The 22,130-nt window shown below is 37.2% G+C and overlaps 1 protein-coding gene and 2 pseudogenes across 2 annotated transcripts in view; 2 read left to right on the top strand and 1 right to left on the bottom strand.

The window, feature by feature from the left end:
* Window positions 1-451: 451 nt before the first annotated feature.
* UBR3 (ubiquitin protein ligase E3 component n-recognin 3 (putative)) overlaps window positions 452-22,130 on the bottom strand; it is a gene marked incomplete at its 5' end in the record, with an annotated part of 276,638 nt that continues 254,959 nt past the window's right edge. Inside the window, 4 exons of the mRNA XM_011945970.1 lie at window positions 452-2,845; window positions 4,225-4,364; window positions 4,888-5,097; window positions 11,403-11,582. Coding sequence (XP_011801360.1) covers window positions 2,728-2,845; window positions 4,225-4,364; window positions 4,888-5,097; window positions 11,403-11,582 — 648 coding nt within the window. The remainder of the gene's footprint in view (window positions 2,846-4,224; window positions 4,365-4,887; window positions 5,098-11,402; window positions 11,583-22,130) is intronic.
* Window positions 6,136-7,688, top strand: LOC105514515 (annotated as a pseudogene).
* Window positions 17,884-18,747, top strand: LOC105514516 (annotated as a pseudogene). Its single transcript, XR_001002188.1, has one exon. The product of XR_001002188.1 is annotated as a mitochondrial pyruvate carrier 2 pseudogene (transcript).

Raw genomic sequence — 22,130 nt, 5'->3', positions numbered from 1 at the left:
TCTGAAGAGAAACGGACTGCTAGCTGATAGATGGATGGTGAGCTTCAGGATGGAGAGGTAGGGGTGAGGACTGTCAATTCAAACAAGAATGCAAACCACTCAAAATAAACATTCTCCTAAAGCACTAAATATTTCTGAAGTCTGGCTGGGAACTTTCAGAAAAGAACACAGACCACAGCAGCCGTGTTCCTCAGCTCTACATACTCATTTCCTTCTCCCTCTACCAAACACACACACTTAGCAAAGACTGTGCACTGATTATGAGACAAGGACTGAAGAAGCAAGAACTAGCTCTGCAAATAAAAAAAAAAGGCAAAGCAAACCCTTTACACACTTACTCCACCCTAAAGCAACTACTAATTATGTTATGCTTTGATCTTTTCAGCCATGTTCACTCACATATATTACTGTCAATATCTTTGGGGGGAAAAAAACATGTAAGCAGTAAACATTTTAAGGACCTTTCACAAACCAAATGACAGCAGGTTTTTATTAACATATCTTACAATGTTGATTATTCCTAGTTTTGTAATTTCTGCTTAATTATAAAGATCAATTTAGCTTCTACAGTAATGTACTGTATTTAAATGATCATTCATACAAGATATCACACCAGTACATTTTTTTGAATAATATACACACATCACTCTAACTTGGACCTGTTATTTTTAAAAGTGGGTTTATAAATGGGACTTATAAAAGTTATGGGGAAAAATTAAAGTTCTAGTTTAGCAGCATGCATGTATGTATTCAAGTACAATTTTCAACCAAGTGCTTTTTTAAAATTTACTGGTGACTAATTCACCAATATCAAAATAAACACTATCAAACACCCAAATTTTAAAGTTAAGGCTAATATTTTCACTTCACATCCATATGCACAACCATAAAACATTCCATTTTAAATAAGTAGTAATCAAAGTCTGAATACATTATACCATGTATATATAGCATCAGAGTTTCAAACTGCAGAATTATTCAAGTTCATGAATCCTGTAACAGTATTTACTAGAGATGTAAATTAGCATTTTGCTCTTCAACCACACTTACAAATGGTCTGGTATTCATAATGATCAATGCAAAAAGTATGACAGGCTGAACTTATGATACAGTATTTAAAAAAGTAGCAATGTGTTGGAAAGGACAGCTATTTAGTCAAACAGAATCATTTGAGTCTTACAGAAAGTTATCTTAATATTTTGGAAATGTATATAAAAATAGCAAGCTATTTCCATGTATTTTATTGTAGAACTATAGGTAATTTTTTGACTTTTTGAATACATTTGAATATGTACTGCTCTGCTTTCCATATTTTAATGCAAGGCCATCATTTAATATCCATTTTCATACTCTTGTAATGTCATATCATTACAAACATTTTTTAGAACATGGATCTGACATTATTTTTATACTTTATCATTAGATTTGTTTATTTTTACGTGTAAAAATGTAATTTTATATAACAAGCCATAGAAGTCCAAAGTACCAGGGATAGCTTGATTTGATAGCACTATATGTTAAATACTCAATTACTGAATCATTTAGGAAAAAAATCTTTGTAGCAATATATCACATGCTTTTCAGTAATTTTCCTTCTCATAGAGTGGGTTTTAGCTCAATCATTCCCATTTTCACTGATTTTTAAACCCTGCAAACATAAATTGTTTTTCACAGCAGTTTCTAAGAAGAATGCAGAAGCAAGGCTCATTCATGAGGGTCATCACCACTGCGCCTTTTTTTTTTCCTTTTAGGAAACCAAGCAGAAATAGCAGTGATTACACTGCACAAATACAATATAGCTGAACCTCTTGAGCTGAAAGAAAGTTCCAAAACTTATGGTTCATTTCTGGGGAAGTCTGAGCATTTCTAATACAATCATATAAACAAAACCTTGTTTGGTAATAAAAGGTGGGCATGCACAGAATCAACATCTGCCCAATGTATGTACCTCTTGATTTTATAGTAGGATTTGTTATTACCTCTAGTAATTCATCCAACTTGAAATGGCAAATTTTGATTTTTAAGGACCCCCCCAACCACACATATGCCCCCCAAAATGTACTGTATTATATTAATAGCAGCTATCTACTTATTTTACAGCTATTTCAATTATTTACCTGGGGAGATTTATGAAATTCCTGAGAATGAATTCAGTTTTCAGCAAAGCCTTAAACTTTTAACAGATTCCTCACAATAAGAAAAAATTTTAAAGTTCTACTATTAGACCAACTTTTACTATACAATATTTCACATAAATCATGTTTTACATTTTTTTCTAATTACATACAGAAAAATTCTCAAATCAACACAAGAATGGCAGAGGAAAAAAGATGCATTATGTTTAGCAGATGCAAATTAAAACACAGAAAGAAGCAGTAAAATGTCAAATAAATCACACCCACTCTAAGTATCAATGAATAGCTGATATGCATTGTTGGGAGAATCATTTCTGAATGAGTTTGTGAACAAGTTGTGCTTCTTATTAATTGTGCACTTAAAAAATGACCACTAAAGAATAATTTAACTTGTTATTAATGTTTTCCAGATATTAAATTATTATACCATTAACGTGATTACCAAGCACCTAATTTTGGAAAGGCTTCATAACGTATGTTTTCTTTTTCTCCCTCAGCAAAAGTGTTAATCCCCCAAATTAAGTTAAAGCTTATTGTTGAAAAATAAATTTGTGGCGAAAATGATGATATGATGCAATGCTGAGGTGGAGAGTCACAGCCCATTGTAATGTGGACCCCATCTTTTATTGATGTGATCAAAAGTATGAGAAATCCACTGTTGCTCAAGAACTTTGTATCTTTCCTTACAAATGTAGAGAGGTTTGCCTCGCCTAGAATAAAAAGAAAAAAAAAGTATCAATATCATACAAGGAAGATTTCACTTGCATTTCTTTCTTATTTATTTATTTTTTTTTTTGAGACAGTCTCTCGCAGTGGAGCAATCTCAGCTCACTGCAGCCTCCGCCTCCTGGGTTCAAGCAATTCTGTCTCAGCCTCTCGAGTAGCTGGGATTACAGGTGCTCACCACCATGTCTGCCTCCTTTTTTATTTTTTTATCTTTTATTTATTCATTTATTTTTTGAGACAGCGTCTCACTCTGTCACCCAGGCTGGAGTGCAGTGGCGCGATCTCAGCTCACTGCAAGCTCTGCCTCCCGAGTTCACGCCATTCTCCTGCCTCAGCCTCCCGAGTAGCTGGGACTACAGGCGCCTGCCACCATGCCCAGCTAATTTTTTGTATTTTTAATAGAGACGGGGTTTCACCATATTGGCCAGCCTGGTCTCGAACTCCTGACCTCAAGTGATCTGCCCACCTCGGTCTCCCAAAGTGTTGGGATTACAGGCATGAGCCACCACACCTACTGCATTTCTTTTTTTTACTAGATTCTTCTTTTTTGAGACAGAGTCTTTCTCTGTTGCCCAGGTTGGTGTGCAGTGGCATGATCACAGCTCACTGCAACCTCCACCTGCCGGGCTCAAGTGATCCTTCCAACTCCTCCTGAGTTGCTGGGATCACAGGCATATACCACCACACCTGGCTTATTTATTTATTTATTTATTTTGTAGAGATGAGGTCTCACTATGTTGCCCAGGCTGGTCTCAAACTCCTGGGCTCAAGCAATCCTCCTGCTTCAGCCTCCTAAAGTGCTGAGATTATACGTGTGAGCCACTGGCCTGGCCAACAGATTCTTCATGGCAAAAACCTCACATGGTAATTTGGTTTATTTCATGTTTCCTCAATATATTGATAGGGACAATATCTCAAAAACTAGAAATAGCTCTGAATTAATGACAGAATTTCTTTCTTTCTTTTTTTTTTTTTGGGACGGTTTTGCTCTTTTTGCCCATGCTGGAGTGCAATGGCGCCATCTCGGCTCACTGCAACCTCCGCCTCCCGGGTTCAAGCAATTCTCCTGCCTCAGACTCCCAAGTAGCTGGGATTACAGGCATGTGCCACCACCCCGGCTAATTTTGTATTTTTAGTAGAGAAGGGGTTTCTCCATGTTGGTCAGGCTGGTCTTGAACTCCCGACCTAACGTGATCCACCTGCCTCGGCCTCCCAAAGTGCTGGGATTATGGGCGTGAGCCACCGCGCCTGGCAAGAATTTCTTAATATTAAAAAAATTGTAATTACAAAGCCAGGAATAGCATATTGGTTTTCACTGACCAAATTTCAATAAAACACCAGGATATATCCGTGAACATCTCACCTAAGATCCCGGTCTTCCTCTCCATGAGCATCCAAATACACGGAACCCCAGAGGCAGAAGCGGTGACCTCGAATGATGATAATTACCGATGCATTGATCAAAAGGAAAATACCTGTTCCTGCACCACAGTTCTGAGAATGCTAAAAAATTAAAAATATATTAATGAACTTCATAATCAAATAGGCTTTATAATAAAATCAAGAATATCTTAATGCCTTCTAAATAATACAGTGATTTAAAAATAGTAAGATTTCATTTCAGTTAAACTTATAACTCCATTCCTAACACTTTATTATTAATACATTAAGAGGAATTTGGGTAAGGAATATCTAGTAAAGCAATTAAGAGCCCATCTAATTCAGAGTCTAGTATCTCCAACAGCACAGATGACTTTTGTTTCACAGCACATTCCCAAGTATATACCATTAAAGGATAGTAGGTGAAAGGAGAACTAGAATTGTACTTAAGGAAGGATTTACTCACTTAAAACCTCAGAGACTTTCTTTTTTTACTGTTCTACTGGATTAAAAAACACACAATCCCTGTATGTATTATATACTTAATTCAAAGAGTGGTTAAATATGAAGAGCTGGCTTGACCATATTTTCCTTGTGCTATGAGATCTATGTTTTCATAAATTTTGTATTATTTATTATTGCTTACCAATACACATTCACAGTAACTTTGTTGCTTGCAGCAAAGTCCTTTCAGGCATACAAAAGTACCACACACAAGGCAAACAGCAGGATCTTTAGGAACCTTGGTGCAGACACTACAGGTTTTTCTGTGGTAGTACTGAAAAATGGTGTTATAATTCTCAGGCAACTGTAGTAGGTGTGGTAATTTCCATTTTGACTCTTGGATAAGCAAGGCCTAAAACATCCAAAAATATTCATTAGTTTTATGTATTTAAGTCACTAACACAATATATTTTTTAAAGGTATTTTTACAGAAAGAAAAATCTGCCTCCAAGAATGTGGCTTATTTTCTTCATTAACACTCCTCTCATTTCCAGTTTATACATGACTAAAAGAGTAGTTCAACAGTTACCATTATCTATTTTAATGTATTATCGTTTCCAATTACAATATGATTTAATTTTTTAGATTAAGCAACCTAAAACATTTAAACTTGTTATTACTTTAAAAGAAAAACACCATCTCTAAGCATGCAGGGAAAATACATCTAATTGTATTTGACTTTAAACATGCATAGTGCAAAGGTTTTTAAAAGTTACATATTTTTTAAAACCAAGTTTTGACCACTCTCAAACAATTCTTTAGCTTTTTCTTTAGGGGAGATCATGGATATAACTCATTTTTTCTACTTTAATACTTTATAATGTAGAATCTCTTTCCTAGAATATGTACAATTCATTACACCTCAGCTGTTAAGATCTTTTATATCCGTTTAAGTGCTGGGTTAGAATTCTTTTCATACATTTCTTGCTTTAAGAATAAAAAAATTTTCAAGTTAGTTAAATTTCCCTGAAGGGTATGTTTTATTAACTATTTGCAGCTGCATAAAAATACTGGCAACAGCATTAAATTTTTCTAGATGCTACTCCATTCACACTTAAAACAGATAAAATGTAGTGTGAGTCTATCACCTTAAGAAACTGTAAGTAATAGTCAATTTAAATGGAGATCATATCACGTTACCTACATGCAGCCATAATCTACCTAAATCAGAGGAGTAACTAAGCTAGCTTGTTCCTCATCAACAAGTTAATGGATAAAGTGTCCATGGAAGCAATTATAAGAACAGTATACAATACATCGTTTGCCAATACTCAGTGCCCAACCCTGGACCCCAAGGATGGCACATTCTGAAATGAGTTGATTACAGTGGAACCCTTCCATTAAAGGGAAGGGATAACAATTTGTCCTCACTGAACTTGACACTTATTATAGGTTAGGCTGCATGTTATCCAGTAGCCCATAACACATTACCTCCAATAATTTCCCTCATGAAGAGAGATGTAAGGCAACAGGTGGATGTCCATGGAATTCACTGATCTTAACATATACTCAATCATCTAAAAAAAGCAGTAGTAGTTTAAATCATGAACTACAAAACTGTTTTTTTCAGTGCCATAAAAATTATGAAATTCATGAAATTTACAAATTTTTAGATGGCACCAGCTGGAAGAAAACACCTACAGAATGTGTATGCTCTACACAGCAACCAGTATATATGGGTGACCTTTCTCACAACTGGAATACATATGTATGGTAAATAAGAGGTGGAAAGTATTTAACAGTTGTAGCAACTCTCATGATTACACCTAAAATTTGGTCTTGCCTTTCCTGTTGCGGCCTGTGTGGAGTTTGCTCGTGGGTCTCTGAGGCCCAAAAATTGAGAGAATTTTTACACCCCAGGGGCTGTGCCTGTGCCATGCCACAGAACAAATATATTGAATTACACTGTGAATGCTAATGGATATCATTTGGATTACTATGAGAAAAGGAAAGAAGGAAAGTTGAGAGGCTTATGAACATTCAAAGAAGGCAAAGAAAATGACTGGTCTGAAGGCTAAGCTTTATCTTAAACAGCACTATGCTGAGAAAATACAAATGAAAAAGACTATCAAGATGCATGAAAAAAGAAGCACCAAACAAAAAAAAGACTCCACAGGGAGCAGTACCTGCCTATCTGCTGGACAGAGAGGGACAACCTCGAGCTAACGTACTTTCCAGTATGATTAAGCAGAAATGAAAAGAGAAAGCGGGAAAATGGAAAGTCCCTCTGTCTAAAAGTACCTACCTAGGGAGAAACAGAAGTGTTAAAAGTTACTTCAACAGGGCCAGGTGCAGTGGCTCATGCTTGTAATCCCAGAACTGTGGGAGGCCAAGGTAGGCAGATCATTTGAGGTCAGGCGTTCAAGACCAGCCTGGGCAACATGGTGAAACCCTGTCTTTACTAAAAATAAAAAAATTAGCTGGGCATAGTGGCAGGCGCCTGTAATCCCAGCTATTCAGGAGGCCGAGGCAGGAAAATCACTTGAACCCAGGAGGTAAAAGTTGCAGTAAGCCAAGACCGCTCTACTGCACTCAAGCCTGGGCAACAGAGCGAGACTGTGTCTCAAAAAAAAGAAAAAAAAAAGTTATTCCAACAGGAAAGATAAAGAAGAAGGCATGGAAGAGGATGGTTACTAAACTCTACTTTGTTGGAGATGGCTTTACAAGAAAACTATGTATCTATGGAACATTCATCAGGCCAATGGGCTTGCGTTTCAAGAAAGCCCATGTAACATCCTGAACTGACAGCCACCTTTTGCCTAACAATACTTGGTGTAAAGAAGAGTCCTTCATTCCCAATGTATATAACTTTGGGTGTTATCACCAAAGGTACTGTTACTGAGGTAAACGTGAGTGAGTTGGGCCTTGTGACAGAAGGAGGCAAGGTTATTTGGGGAAAATATGCTCTGGTTACCAACAATCCTGAAAATTATGGAGGTATAAATACAGTCATACTGGTTTGACAGTTTCATAGATATTTATTGAAGACTACACACCAATTGAAAAACTTGCCATTACTGTGATGTTTCTGAATACTACCAAACAGCCTTACATGTCTGTAATCAAGAGATTTATTAAATTGTAAACATTAAAATGGAAAAAAAAATTTGGTCTCAAATTTCTGCTTCACTGCTATTCTGGACTCTTCTGTGGATTTACAGGCTAAGGGAGCTATGTACTATCTATCCTCTAGTACAGTTTATAACACTGGTTATACTGAATTAGAAACTAAATGTCATCTGATCATTCTATGTTCCTTAGACCACTAGGAACATTTGTGGTATATGCCATCCACATCACAAGGATAGCTTATCGCATCGCCTGGAGGGACTGACCATGACTATCAAGAAGAATAAAAATGTTGCCATACAATTGGTAGAGCAATATTTTGGAATTTAAAAATGCCTACTGCCACCCCGACCATAGACTAAGCTTGAAAGGCAGAAATTTAACACAGAATGATTACAGCCTTATAGAAACAAGACAGGACCAATCACCAGAAGCTCAGCCCTCTCAGAATAAAGTTTGGTATCACATCCTTGCTCAAACAAATCCAATCAGGTGAGGTGTGCTGGATCACGGATGGTAAAAGAATAAAGTCATATATATTTGTATATTAGCTGCAGTTTTATGACTACTTGCAAATCTTGCTTACTGTGTCATATATCTTTGCAACATTTTCATTCTCTTACTATTGAATTCAGTGTGAGTAGGTACTAATTAAAATGTTGCAGACCATCTAGGTGTGAGTACAACAAATGATAGGAACAATGGACATCTCTCAGAGCTACTGGATGCAGAGAGGCCTGATGATGTAAGGACTATATGTGACAACAGGTTGCTTATTTGGGAAAGTCACAGATGCATTTGCAGTCATAAGTAAAATGGTTACATCATTTTGAACAGCAGAAGTGAAATTCTGTGAATGAGAAGAAGGGTGTGTATGTGCCAGGCAAGTAAGATGTGAAAGTAGTGGGCCACCAGTTTGTTTTTTAAATCCTCCTAGCATCCTTTGCTGCTTTCTTATGTTAACAACATTATAAGTTCTTTTGGAAAATAACCCCTGCTCTTGCTCCATACAGTTCTGATGGGGCTGCCCCCAACACAAGATCCTGCCCCACCACTAGGGTATATGTATTACAAGAGTTAGGCCACCCAGATTCTCTCTCCCAGGAATCTGAACCTTGAGCATGCAAACGGATGGAAGGAAAATGGTTGAAGCTTAGTCTAGTGGCAGCACTTCAGAGAAAACAAACCAGAGATCTTTGTGGTTTCTCTCCTTCCCAAGTGATGACAGTTAAGCTCTTTAATTCTGCACATTACCAAGTATGCTTCCAATGAATGTTGTTTTTTTTTTTTCTGTCATAGTTTGCTTTGGTTTTCCTTATTTTAAATCAGAAGTGGATTTTGTTGTTTCCGAACAAAGAATCTTAACTGATACAAAAATTCAGAAGTAGTAATTCACAGTTTTTCAAGGGTAGTGCTGTTGGACTAAACAGCTCCTGTCATCATTTACCCTGCTAGGTCTCTCTATACAGATTAACCTACCTGAGGTTGACCTAGGTGTCAGGATCAGGGTTAGGAACACAAGAGTGGAGCAGGGACACAAGTGGGGATGCAGGTCAAATGGTGGTGCACTTACATAACTGGCAAAAATTCTGCGTTAGCATAAATTAATAAATTAACCAAATGTCTACTACACTGCCTCTAAAATAATTATCACCTAATTATATAAAAAAGATTAAACATTTTAAAATGATAAATTACTGTTTTCCATCAGCATACATACCAATAATCATTCATCTAAAATGTAGGCTTGATTTTAACCTACGGCTCATATGAAGACAAAAAAACTCTGGGTGTGCTCATTACTTTTTTCCCTGCCTTGGTTCTACAATTATACCCATCTCTTACTCCATGTCATTCTGCATAGGTTTTCAGACATCAAAGTATGATGTCAAATTATTGCCATATGCTCTGTGAATAAAGAAATTATTAGACAGGAAGATATTTGTATATGTAATATGCAAGATTCAGTTAACTTCTTGAATTTCCCTTTTTTTTAAAAAAGGGTATAAAATGAGATAGCATCTTTTTAAGGATTTCAGCAAAAAAAGGAAAAGAACAAAAGCAGAGACATTTATAACTTATGCTTATCTTGCTTTTATTATTCACTTCAATGTTTTAAAAATTAAATCTAGTCTGACATATCCATCTGAAATATTAATTTTTTATTGTCCTTTTGACGTTCAAAATTAAAATTCTCATTTTCCCTGAAACTTGGCTCCCCTTTCATAAGTTCTATTTCTGCCAGTGACACCACCCCACAACTTAATTGTTCCACAAATATTTATTAGGTGACTAGTCTATATGAGACACTTTCTAGAAACTGGGGATAAATAAGAAACAATTTCTGCTTCATGGAGCCCGCATTCAGACACATTAAAGAAACAAATGTAATAAACATGGCAACTGTTAGAGACAGTCACAAAAGTACAGCCTTATAGAACAACAGGGAAAAAAGGGATTAGGATGTAAGGAAGATGGACTATCAGACAAATCTTCACGGAGGAAGTCACATTTATTTAGCAAAGGTAAATGTTACTTAGCAAACTGATTATTAATTCAACAGAAGGGTAGGAAGGTTGCTTTCGTAACAGCAATAAGTAATGTTCTAGAAGTTTAAAAATGTATAGCATACTTATGAAATATGCTTTTGTGATTTGAGCAAGGTAATGGCAGAGGAGGGTATACAATGAGATGGAAAGGCAAGCAAGATGGTGAAGATCCTTGAATGCCATGCAAGGAGTCTGTACCTTCTTCCATAGGCAATGGGGCATCATCAGTGGTGTTTAAGCAATGGCACCTTCCTACTGTAGCTATATATACTAGACACTACTCTCCTAATGATTGGAGTTCAAGATCTTAAAGTCATGTACATCTGGTCACCAAGTCCTATGTTTTTCTCAAATGTCTCTTACATTAGTTACTTTCCAAGTTTTACAATCAGAAAAATAGTCTAGATTTTCTTCACCACCTAAATATTTTCTGGCTTCCCTTTATCCTTAATTTATCCACCAAAAAGACACCAGAATTACTCCCCAAAATACTACTTTCATCACGTTATTCAATTTTTAAAAAACTGTAGTTCTAGAATTCTGAGCCTCCAACCATGGCATACCCAGCCACTCACTGCTGTCCCCACTCCATTCATCTTCAATACAACCCCTTTCACTAGCTGAGCCAGTAGCATAGGCCCAACAAATTTTAAAGTTAAAGACATGACCTTTTAGATCTGCTAGTCCAATTTATTTTAAAAATATGTCAGTTCTTCAAACAAAAACACAATTCCTTGTCTACCTTATAATTCCTTTGTATCTACCAAGTCTAATGCTATGATTACTTAAGGTGTTCAATAAAAATCTGCTGACCCCAAACAAACTAAAAGTGTTGACTAATGCCTCATCTTTGTTAGCTGAAATATTTCTGCCATTATATTCATAAATGCAATTTACATAAGTAAACCATTTTTTCAATTTAATCAAGTTTTATAATTGCCGTCAAACACAGATGACCTAAAATTTAACAGTCTTCATTATTCTCTTACCTATTAGCATATCACCACCGTGGCAAGTTAGTACAACTCTTTTAACATACCTTTCCTTGTTCTGCATGTCTTTCAGTAAACGATTTTATCTCAAAACACCACTGAGTTATAATATCAAATGCTGGAACCGGCCAATCCAGACAGGAGGCACTGATGAATGGATGTTCTGTTTGGTAAAATGTTGGCAGAAGTCCCAGGCAGCTGGCAAGAACTGAAAATTCTTCTTCTTCCTTTTAGATATGAAATAGAAAATTCTCAAAATATTTCATCAAGAACATTTCCTATGATATAGATTTTAAGGGTCATCCTCATCCATTACTTTGAGACAATAAGAAAACTTTCTTAACTGAGTCAACTGAAAAAACGTGAAGGGAGTAGGAGAAACAAGAGAGAAAAAGATTCCTAGCTGTTATATCTAAATATCCTCAAAATACATCTCTTTGAAATATAACTCCTAAATGTCATCTGCTTCTTTCATATATTTATTTTTTAAATAGAGTCGTTACATATCTAATAGTTCTATGAAACCTAGCTACTCTATGAAAGCAAATGTTAATTTGGAGCAAAAAGAAAGTTATTTCTGGTTTAAAACGTGTAGGTTGTCAGTGTGGATAAGGAACAACAGTAAAAACATGAAATTCACAAGAGACAGTACTAATTAATGTGCCTAGACTTTGAATGAGTGTGAAACAAAATTAGTTTTAAAAGGGGGGTGGGGTTGTTAGTAGCCAGGTAATCCGAAGCTCTATTTGCTAATAAAAGTACCAGATATATCAGTGACCAAGAACTCATATCCTAAAAGTTGATTTTTAAAGAAGCTTATTAGTCTTATAAACACAGAAATATATTCCCCAAACCCTCTTTATTTAACCGAAAGACCACATAGGAAGCTAATGTGTCTGCTCTCCCTTGTGCACGGAATCAATTCCTATTCTCCTCCAAATTCCAGCTCACTAGGGAAGCCTTCCCTGACACCATTTAATGAAACCTCGGGCCACCCAGCTCCATTCAGATATAATTAGTTCTTCCATACCTTGTCAACACTTGTATTCTTGCATTTATGTTTCCTATTAATTACTTTAAAAACAAATTTGCCTTCTCCATAAGATTGTGAGTTCTCTGGAAGTAGGAACTCTGTCCTCCTAACGCTTGGCACATAGCAGACATTCAACAGAGGTCTGCCAAACTAATTATGGACATTAAGTACAAAATTCTGAAATATGCTACAAGGAAGAAACGCAGATGAAAAAGAAAAATATGCAGGCTGAGAAAGATGTTAATTTTCAAATCTCTAGAAATAAAGTTACAAATCTTCCATTTATATAGTTTAACAAAGAAGGCATTTTTAAAAACTTTACTGATCTATAAATCCACATACCATAACATTCAACCATTTTATGTATAGTTTAATGAATTTTGGCAAATGTATAGTCATGCAACCACCAGCACAATAGTTTCAGAATAATTCCATCACGCCTTAAAATTTGCTTACGTTCCTATGCAGTCAATCCTGGCCCCTACTCTTTGGACCCAAGCAGTCGCTGATATTTCTACTATTATAGTTTTGGCTTTTTAAAAAACTTCATGTAAATAAAATCATACAGGATGTAATCTTTTGTACCTGGCCTCTTTCACTTATTTTGAGACTCATTCATGTTATACCACATTTTGTTCATACATTCACCTGTATGAATTCCAGGTTTTGACTATGAATTAGGCTATTGTGAACATTCATTTAGAAGTCTAAATGTAGACATATGTTTTCATTTCTTCTGGCTGATACTTAGCAGAACTGCTGGGTTGTACAGTAAGCATATGCTTAATATTTTTAAAAACTGCCAACCTTTTTCCAAATTGACTACACCATCTTGCATTCCAGTGAATAAGACTTCTAGGACTTCAAATCCTCGCCAACACTTGGTATTATTACTTGTGATATTAATTGGTACTTCTCTAATGAACAAAGACGTTGAGTATCTTTTCATCTACTTGTTGGCCATTCATATATATTCTCTTAAGAAGTATCTATTCAAGTATTTTGCCCACTTTTGTGTTCGGTTTTTGTTTTCTTACACTTGAGTTAAAAGAATTTTTGACACATTCTGGATACAAGTCTTTTTTCACACAGCTAGAAAAAAATTTTAGGTGTAAGTCACATACCATAAATGTTACTCTTTTAATATATACAATTCAGTGGTTTTCAGTATATTCATGAAATTGTGCAACCCTTGCCAGTATCTAATTCCAAAATATTTTCATCACCCCTATTATAAATTGAATTATTAATTTCATTTTCAGATTGCTCGGTGCTAGTGTATAAAAATACAATGAAATTTTTGTACATCTATCTTGTATCCTACAACCTTGCTGAACTTGTTTATTAGCTCTAACAGGTTTCTTTGGAGATTCCTTATGGTGTTCTAGAGGTAAGGTCATTTTATTTGCAAACAGAAACTGTTTCACCTCTTCCTTTCCATTCTGGATGTCTTTTTTTCTTTTTCTTGCCTACCTGCCTTGCTAGAAAATTTAGTACAATGCTGAAAAGTGGTGAGAGCAGGCATCCTTGTCTTGTTCCAATCTTGTTCCTGTCTTTCACTATTAAGTATGATGTTAGCTAAGAGTTTTTGATATGCTCTTTATCAGGCTGAGAAAATCCCCTTCTACTCCTAGCTTTGTGAGTGTTTTTACCATGAAAGGACATTAGGTTTTGCTAAATGCTTTTCTTTGACAAATGAAATGATCATATGGTTTTTCTCCCATTTATCCAATTAATATGTGAACTAAATTAATTCACTTTTGTTGTGAAACCAACTGTGCATTCCAAGATAAACCCATCTGGTCATGCCCATGTTCAATGCAGCACTACTTACAATAGCAAAGATATTAATCAACCTAAGAGCCCATTGATGGATGAGTGAATAAAGAAATAGCCCTCTGTATTCATGAGTTCCACAACCAGCCACACATCAAAAATATTTAAAAAAATAAAATACAAATAATACGATATAATTATTTGTATAGCATTTATATTATATTAGGTATTATAAGTAATCTAGGGTAGAGATGATTTAAAATATATGGGAGGGTGTGCATATGTTATAAGCAAATACTACACTATTTTATGTAAGAGACTTGAACATCTAAGGCTTTTAGTATCTGCGGGGGGGGGGGGGAGGGTTCCTGGAACCCTACAGATAACGAGGGATGACTGTATACACATGAAATATTACTCAACCCAAGAAAAGAAGGAAATGCTGTCATTTGTCACAACATGAATGACTCTGAAGGACATTATGTTAAATGAAATACATTAGTCACAGAGAGACAAATACTGCATGATCTCATACTGGAATCTTAAAAAGTAGAAGCAGAGTAGAATGGTGGTTACCAGGGTCTGGGAGAAATGGGGAGATGTTGGTCAAAGGATACAAACTCTGTTATAAGATGAATAAGTTCTGGAGAGGTAACGTATAGCATGGTGGCTATATTTAATAATACTGTATTGTATACTTGAAATTTGCTAACAGAGTACATCTTAAATGTTCTCATCAGAAAACATAACTATGTGAGATGATGGATATGTTAATTAGCCTGATTGTGGTCATCATATACAATGTATACATATATCAAAACATTACACATTGTATATGATAAATACATATAATTTTTACTTGTCCTTAATATTTATAACTCAAATATTTCTTGTACCTCAATAAAGCTAAAAGAAAAATACCCATTTGGTTATAGTGTATTATCCTTTCTATTGCTAATATTTTGTGAAGGCTTTTGCTTCTATGTTCATGGGAGACATGGGTTTGTAGGTTTTTTCATAATGCCTGGTTCAACTATCAGGATAAAACTGGCCTCATAAATTGAGTTCAGAAGTGTTCCTTCTTCCTTTATTTTCTGAGATAGGTTCAAGAGTATTGGTACAATTTCTTCCTTAAATGTCTCATAGAGTTTACCACAATGTTATCTTTGTTGATATAAAGTTCTTGATGTTTCTTTTCTGGATGAGTAACAATTATATAAATTTGATAACTAAATTAATTTTCTTGGTATAGATATATTCAGATTTTCTATTTGTTGAGTCAGTTTTAGTAATTTGTATCTTTCAAGAAATTTATCCATTTTATGTAAGTTGTCAAATTTATTGGCAAATGTTATCCATATATTCTCTTATGGCTCAATATGGATGTCCTCTTTCATTCCTGATATTGGTAATTTGTACCGCCTCCTTTTTTTTTCTTATCAATCAGCTCTCTTCCAGTTCAGCTGAGCTCCTGTCATCCAGGTTTATCCATTTTACAGACCTTTGCAAATAACCAGATTTTGGACTCATTCATTTTCTCTACTGTTTTGCCATTACAACTTCATTGATTTCTGTTCTGATTTTTATTATTTCCTTTCTTTTACTTGCTTTAGGTCTAATTTGCTCTATTTCTAGCTTCATATGGTAGAAACTTAGATAATGATTTAGATATTTCTTCTTTTTAATTTTTATGTATGTATGTATTTATTTATTTATTGAGACAGAGTCTCGCTCTGTCGCCCAGGCTGGAGTGCAGTGGTGCAATCTCCGCTCACTGCAACCTCCGCCTCCCAAGTTCAAGTGATTCTCCTGCCTCAGCCTCTTGAGTAGCTGGGACTACAGGTGCGCACCACCATGCCCGGCTAATGTTTGTATTTTTAGTAGAGACAGGCTTTTATCATATTGGCCAGGCTGGTCTCAAACTCCTTGGCCTCCCAAAGTGCTGGGATTACACTGTAATCAGTGTGAGCCACTGTACCTGGCCCTTCTTATTTTAAAAAAAGTATCTGAAGTGACAAATATCCCTCTAAGAACTGCTTTAGCTGGATCCCACAATTTCAGTATATTGTGTTTACATTTTTACTCAGTTAAAAATATTTTCTAGGCTGGGTGAGGTGGCTCACGCCTGTAATCCCAGCACTTGGGGAGGTCAAGGTGGGTGGGTCACTTGAGGTCAGGAGTTCAAGACCAGCCTGCCCAACGTGGTGAAACCCCATCTCTACTAAAAATAAAAAAATTAGCCAGGCATGGTGTTGGGCACCTGTAATCCCAGCTATTCAGGACTCTGAGGGAGGAGAATTGCTTGAACCCAGGCAGCAGAGGTTGCAGTCAGCTGAGATCACACCACTGCACTTGAGCCTGGGCAACAGAGGGAAACGCTGTCTCAAAAAAAAAAAAAAGAAAAAAGATCTTTTCTAATTTCCCTGTGATTTCTGCTTTGACCCACAAATTACTTAGAATTATGATGCTTATCACAGATTTGATGATTTTCTGTTATTAATTTCTAATTTAATTCTGTGTGGTCAAAAAATGCTCTATAACTTCTTTGAAAATTGATACTTTATGACTTGACATACGGTTTATTCTAATGAACAATATTCCATGTGTAGTTGTATATAATATATATTCTACTGTTTGTTGGAGAAGTTATAGATGTAGTTATGTCATAATAGTGTTGTTCAGGTCTCTTTTATCCTAGTTGATTTGCTCTCTACTTGTTATTGATTACTAAGAAGGCACATTGAAGTCTCCAGCTATAACTGTAGATTTGTCTATTTCTTCTTTCAATTCTGTCATTTATTTATGTAATTTGGAGCACTGTTATTTTGTGCATATATGTTTACAATTTTTGTATCTTCTTGCTCTATTGAGAGAGGGAATTTGTTACATGCAATGCACAAAATAACTTGGGAAGATGGGAACTGCCAATGGTAGAAAAATAGCAACATTTTTCCAGCTTATGATAGGAAAACCAACAATGAATAAAAATTAACAAAGATCTACATAAATACATTTTTTCCCCTAGACCTCATAGGATATATTTCAGTATTACTTGGCCTCTCATATGAAGCAGACCGTAAGTCCAAATGTTGGTTACTAAGATGAAAAAAACCTACTGCAAGAAACATTTATAAAATAAAATTTTCTCAGTTTTTGACTTGGACGAAGGTGACAGATTATTCTAAACAAAAACTCATGAGGTGATGACTTTTTAAAAAATCAAATATTTTCAAAAGACGTATTATATAAAAAGTGTGTCATAGTAAAGAAAATACAAATGGGCTTTTTCTCGTGAGATGACGATCACCCTGGAGACTGAGGCTGGTGTGTGCCGCGGCTGCCCTCACCCTGGAAGAATGCATCCGGGCCACTCTAACCAGATTCTTAAGTCGCTAGGGATAAAAGGGGTAGAGAGAGAAGCGACTCAATTCTGTAGTCTCTCGCTCACGAGCTTCCAGTCAAAAGAAGCAACAGAATGGTGCAGCATCATCTTGAGGCACTGAAGGCCCGAAAAGCCCATTTTAACTACAGGTCTAAAGTTAAGGAGCAGAAGAACCGGCGCAGCTTCACTTTCCCTTCTCTAACATGGCCTCGAGGGCGGGGGAGAGGGGAGAGAAAGAGGTTTCCGCTCGATCCCGCCCACGCCTCGGGGCGGGCCAACCCTGGCGGGCAGCTCTGCCAGCGCAAGCTCGCTGCCAGTAGGGCGCTGGGCGGACTCGGTGAGGTGATTATTTTGGCACCTGTTGCCAAGGCTCCTCCTCCCTCTCTCCTTCATGGGGCCGGCGGCGGGCCAGGGGCGGGCCATTGGCAGCCTCCGCCCCCTCAACCTTCGCGGGGCGCGGGCCGTGGGCCGTGGGCCTCAGCTTTTTGGTTCACAGCGGGGCAGGGAGAGCCACGGGAAGGGCTCTCCAGGCGAGAGGCGGACGCCAGGCGTCGTGGCAAGGAAAAGGGACTAGCTCCCCTTCGTTGTCAGCCAGGGACGAGAATAGAGCCACGCTCCCACCTGGCTGCTCACGATCCGTCGGCGGAGATGTCGGCCTCCGGTGCCCGAGGCCTGCGGGCCACCTACCACCAGCTCCTCGATAAAGTGGAGCTGATGCTGCCCGAGAAATTGAGGCCCTTGTACAACCATCCAGCAGGTCCCAGAACAGTTTTTTTCTGGGCTCCAATTATGAAATGGGGGTTGGTGTGTGCTAGATTGGCTGATATGGTCAGACCTGCAGAAAAACTTAGCACAGCTCAATCTGCTGTTTTGATGGCTACAGGGTTTATTTGGTCAAGATACTCACTTGTAATTATTCCAAAAGATTGGAGTCTGTTTGCTGTTAATTTCTTTGTGGGGACAGCAGGCGCCTCTCAGCTTTTTCGTATTTGGAGATATAACCAAGAACTAAAAGCTAAAGCACACAAATAAGAGAGTTCCTGATCACCTGAACAGTCTAGATATGGATATAACCATTGGGACCTAGTTTATTATTTGGTTATTGATAAAGCAAAGCTAACTGTGCGTTTGGAAGGCACAATAAAACTAACTGTAACTGGTAGTGCTTGATTCAATAGAAAAATAAAGCAAAGTTTTAATAACAGTCAAAAAAAAAAAGAAAATACAAATGGCTCAACTATGGAAAATGCTCAACATCAGGAGAAATTAAAACTACACTGAGTTGCTACACTGAGTGATCTTTTGTACCCAGACAAATGAGCTCAAAGCAAAGATCAAACAGTTTTATAACACAAAGTAACTTACAATAGGGTAACTTACACATTACTGGTATTCACATAAATTGGTAAAATTCAATGAAGGGCAGTTTTACAATAACCATTAAAACTATAAATGTATGCAACTGTTGACACAGCAAATCACTCCTAAGAATTTATCCTAAAAATATAATTGAAAAAATGCAAAATAACATATATGTACTATTATTCACTGTGGTATCATTTATCAATGGCAAAGGATTGGAAATAATCCCAATGTTTATTAACAGTGGACTGATTAAATACACTCAATATATCATATCATGAAATGTTCTGAAGCTGTGAAACAGAATGAGGAAGATCTTCATGTACTGAATATGAAATGGTCTCCAAGATATATTAATAGCAGAAAAATGCAAGGTGTAGAACAGTGTGCAAAAAGAGAGCTAAAAGAAAAAAATATATACCTTCACACACATGAATTTGTATAGGCATAAAATGTCTATGGAATAATAAAAAGGAAATGGATAGTGATTGATAGCAACTACTGAGTGGCTAGGGAAAGGGGTAAAAGGGAAATTTTTTCAGTCTTTTTGCACTGTTTGAATGTTGAAAAAATGTGAAAACATTACTTATTCCCCCCAAAATACATTTTTTATTTTCTGTAAATTTAATTGTTGCAATAATGTATCTATGCTGTTTAAAAATCAAGAAGTAAAAAAAAATCATTAGCAAAAAAGTCTCTTCACCCTCTTCTCCAAATCTTACATTCACTAACCCAACTTCTACGACTAGACATAATTTATGTATCTTTCCAGAGTATCTTACACATATATAAGCAATATAAATACCACTATTTCTCCCCTATCTGAATTTATGCCTAACCTTTAGTTATTCATCTCTGAGCTCTTTCCATGTAATATAGAAAACTTTCTATTCTTTACTACAGAGTATTCCATTGTATGAATAAACCACAATTTAGCCAATTTCTCATTGATTAATGCTTAAGATGTTTTAATTGTTTTGCTATCCCATTATGTATATCCAACTACCAATAAATAGATCACCATATTATTATAAGAAATGTCTCTAGTGGAGTTTTGATAGTTAGATTGAGATCAAAGGGAGTACAGTAAGCAATATTATAGTAGTTTTTACAGATTTAATACTAGAAAATTACCTATATTTCTCAAAAAATGCTTTTGTGTGGCAAAGAACAGCGTAGCCTGGGTCCAGATGTTAGTAGTGTAGGGTCAGGGTTCAAACTAAATGTTTTCAAATTCTGCCTGCTTTACTTACAAGGTGTGAATCTTAAGTAAGTTACCTCATCTCTGTGTGCCTGCTTCCTTGTCTGGAAAATGATATGATAACAGCTACCTCTCAGTTATAATGAAGTTTATTATTATTATTATTATTATTTTTTTTTTTAGAGACAGAGTCTCGCTCTGTCTCCCAGGCTGGAGTGCAGTGGTGCCATCTTGGCTCACTGCAAGCTCCGCCTCCCGGGTTCATGCCATTCTCCTGCCTCAGCCTCCAGAGTAGCTGGGATTACAGACGCCCGGCTAATTTTTGTATTTTTAGTAGAGGTGCGGTTTCACCGTGTTAGCGAGGATGGTCTCGATCTCCTGACCTCATGATCTGCCCACCTCGGCCTGCCAAAGTGCTGGGATTCCAGGCATGGGCCACTGTGCCTGGCCTATAATGAAGTTTAAAAGGATAAAAATGCAAAGCACTTAAACAGTACTTAGCATGTAGTCAATGTAGTACATGCTAGCTATCATTTTTCATGGGAAAATTATTTTGACAAAAGAAGAAAAAAATAAAGGAGATATATTAATGTTTTTCAAGATTTATGGAGGTGGGGGGGGCTAGGTAATAAGCCCCTGTGAGAATCTTATAACTATTTTCTTCCAATAAAAATGCACATACACAAACTACTTTACAAACAATGCTACGGAACTTAGAAGTTACATGAAGCTGCTCTATTTAGAATTCCAGAGTTAGAGAATAAAAGAGACAGATTCATTTAAGAAGACAGAAAAGATAATGGAACTATGCAGGTTACTATCATTAGTCCTAACATGGTAGTAGAAATAGTGCTAGACTAAGATATTTCACTAAATTAAGAAGTCTAATAGATTACTGTGGAGGACAAGCTTGCTGTGTTAGAACATCTAGTTACCATTCTTGATTATTTGCTATGCTTAACAAAATGTTTGATTAAAAAATGTATTGCTGGGGGCGCCCAAGATGGTCAAATAGGAACAGCTCCAGCCTCCAGCTCCCAGCGTGAGCAACACAGAAGACGGGTGATTTCTGCATTTTCAACTGAGGTACCAGGTTCATCTCACTGGGGCGTGTCAGACAGTCAGTGCTGGTCAGCAGGTGCAGCCCAACCAGTGAAAGCTGAAGCAGGGCGAGGCATCGCCTCACCTGGGAAGTGCAAGGGGGAAGGGAATTCCTTTTCCTAGCCAAGAGAAACTGAGACACACAACACCTGGAAAATCGGGTAACTCCCACCCTAATACTGTGCTTTACCAAGGGTCTTAGCAAACGGCACACCAGGAGATTATATCCCACACCTGGCCTGGAGGGTCCCACACCCACGGAGCCTCCTCATTGCTAGCACAGCAGTCTGAGATCTAACTGCAAGGCTGCAGCCAGGCTGGGGGAGGGGCGCCCGCCATTGCTGAGGCTTAAGTAGGTAAACAAAGCTGCTGGGAAGCTCGAATTGGGTGGAGCCCACCACAGCTCAAGGAGGCCTGCCTGCCACTGTAGACTACACCTCTGGGGACAGGGCATAGCTAAACAAAAAGCAGCAGAAACCTCTGCAGATGTAAAAGTCCCTGTCTGACAGCTTTGAAGAGAGCAGTGGTTCTCCCTGCACCGAGGTTGAGATCTGAGAACGGACAGACTGCCTGCTCAAATGGGTCCCTGACCCCTGAGTAGCCTAACTGGGGGACATCCCCCACTAGGTGCAGACCGACACCTCACACATCACACGGCTGGGTACATCTCTGAGACGAAGCTTCCAGAGTAAGAATCAGACAGAGAGCAACACTCGGTAATATTCTATCTTCTGCAGCCTCCACTGCTGATACCCAGGCAAACAGGCTCTGGAGTGGACCTCAAGCAAACTCCAAAAGACCTGCAGCTGAGGGTTCTGACTGTTAGAAGGAAAACTAACAAACAAAAAGGACACCCACACCATCATCAAAGACTAAAGGCAGATAAAACCACAAAGATGGGGAAAAAGCAGTGCAGAAAA

The sequence above is a fragment of the Colobus angolensis genome, unplaced genomic scaffold, assembly GCF_000951035.1.
Source record: "Colobus angolensis palliatus isolate OR3802 unplaced genomic scaffold, Cang.pa_1.0 Scaffold247, whole genome shotgun sequence".
Taxonomy (NCBI): domain Eukaryota; kingdom Metazoa; phylum Chordata; class Mammalia; order Primates; family Cercopithecidae; genus Colobus; species Colobus angolensis.
Note: the sequence above shows the minus strand (reverse complement) of the source record. Positions and strands in the feature narration are given on the sequence as shown.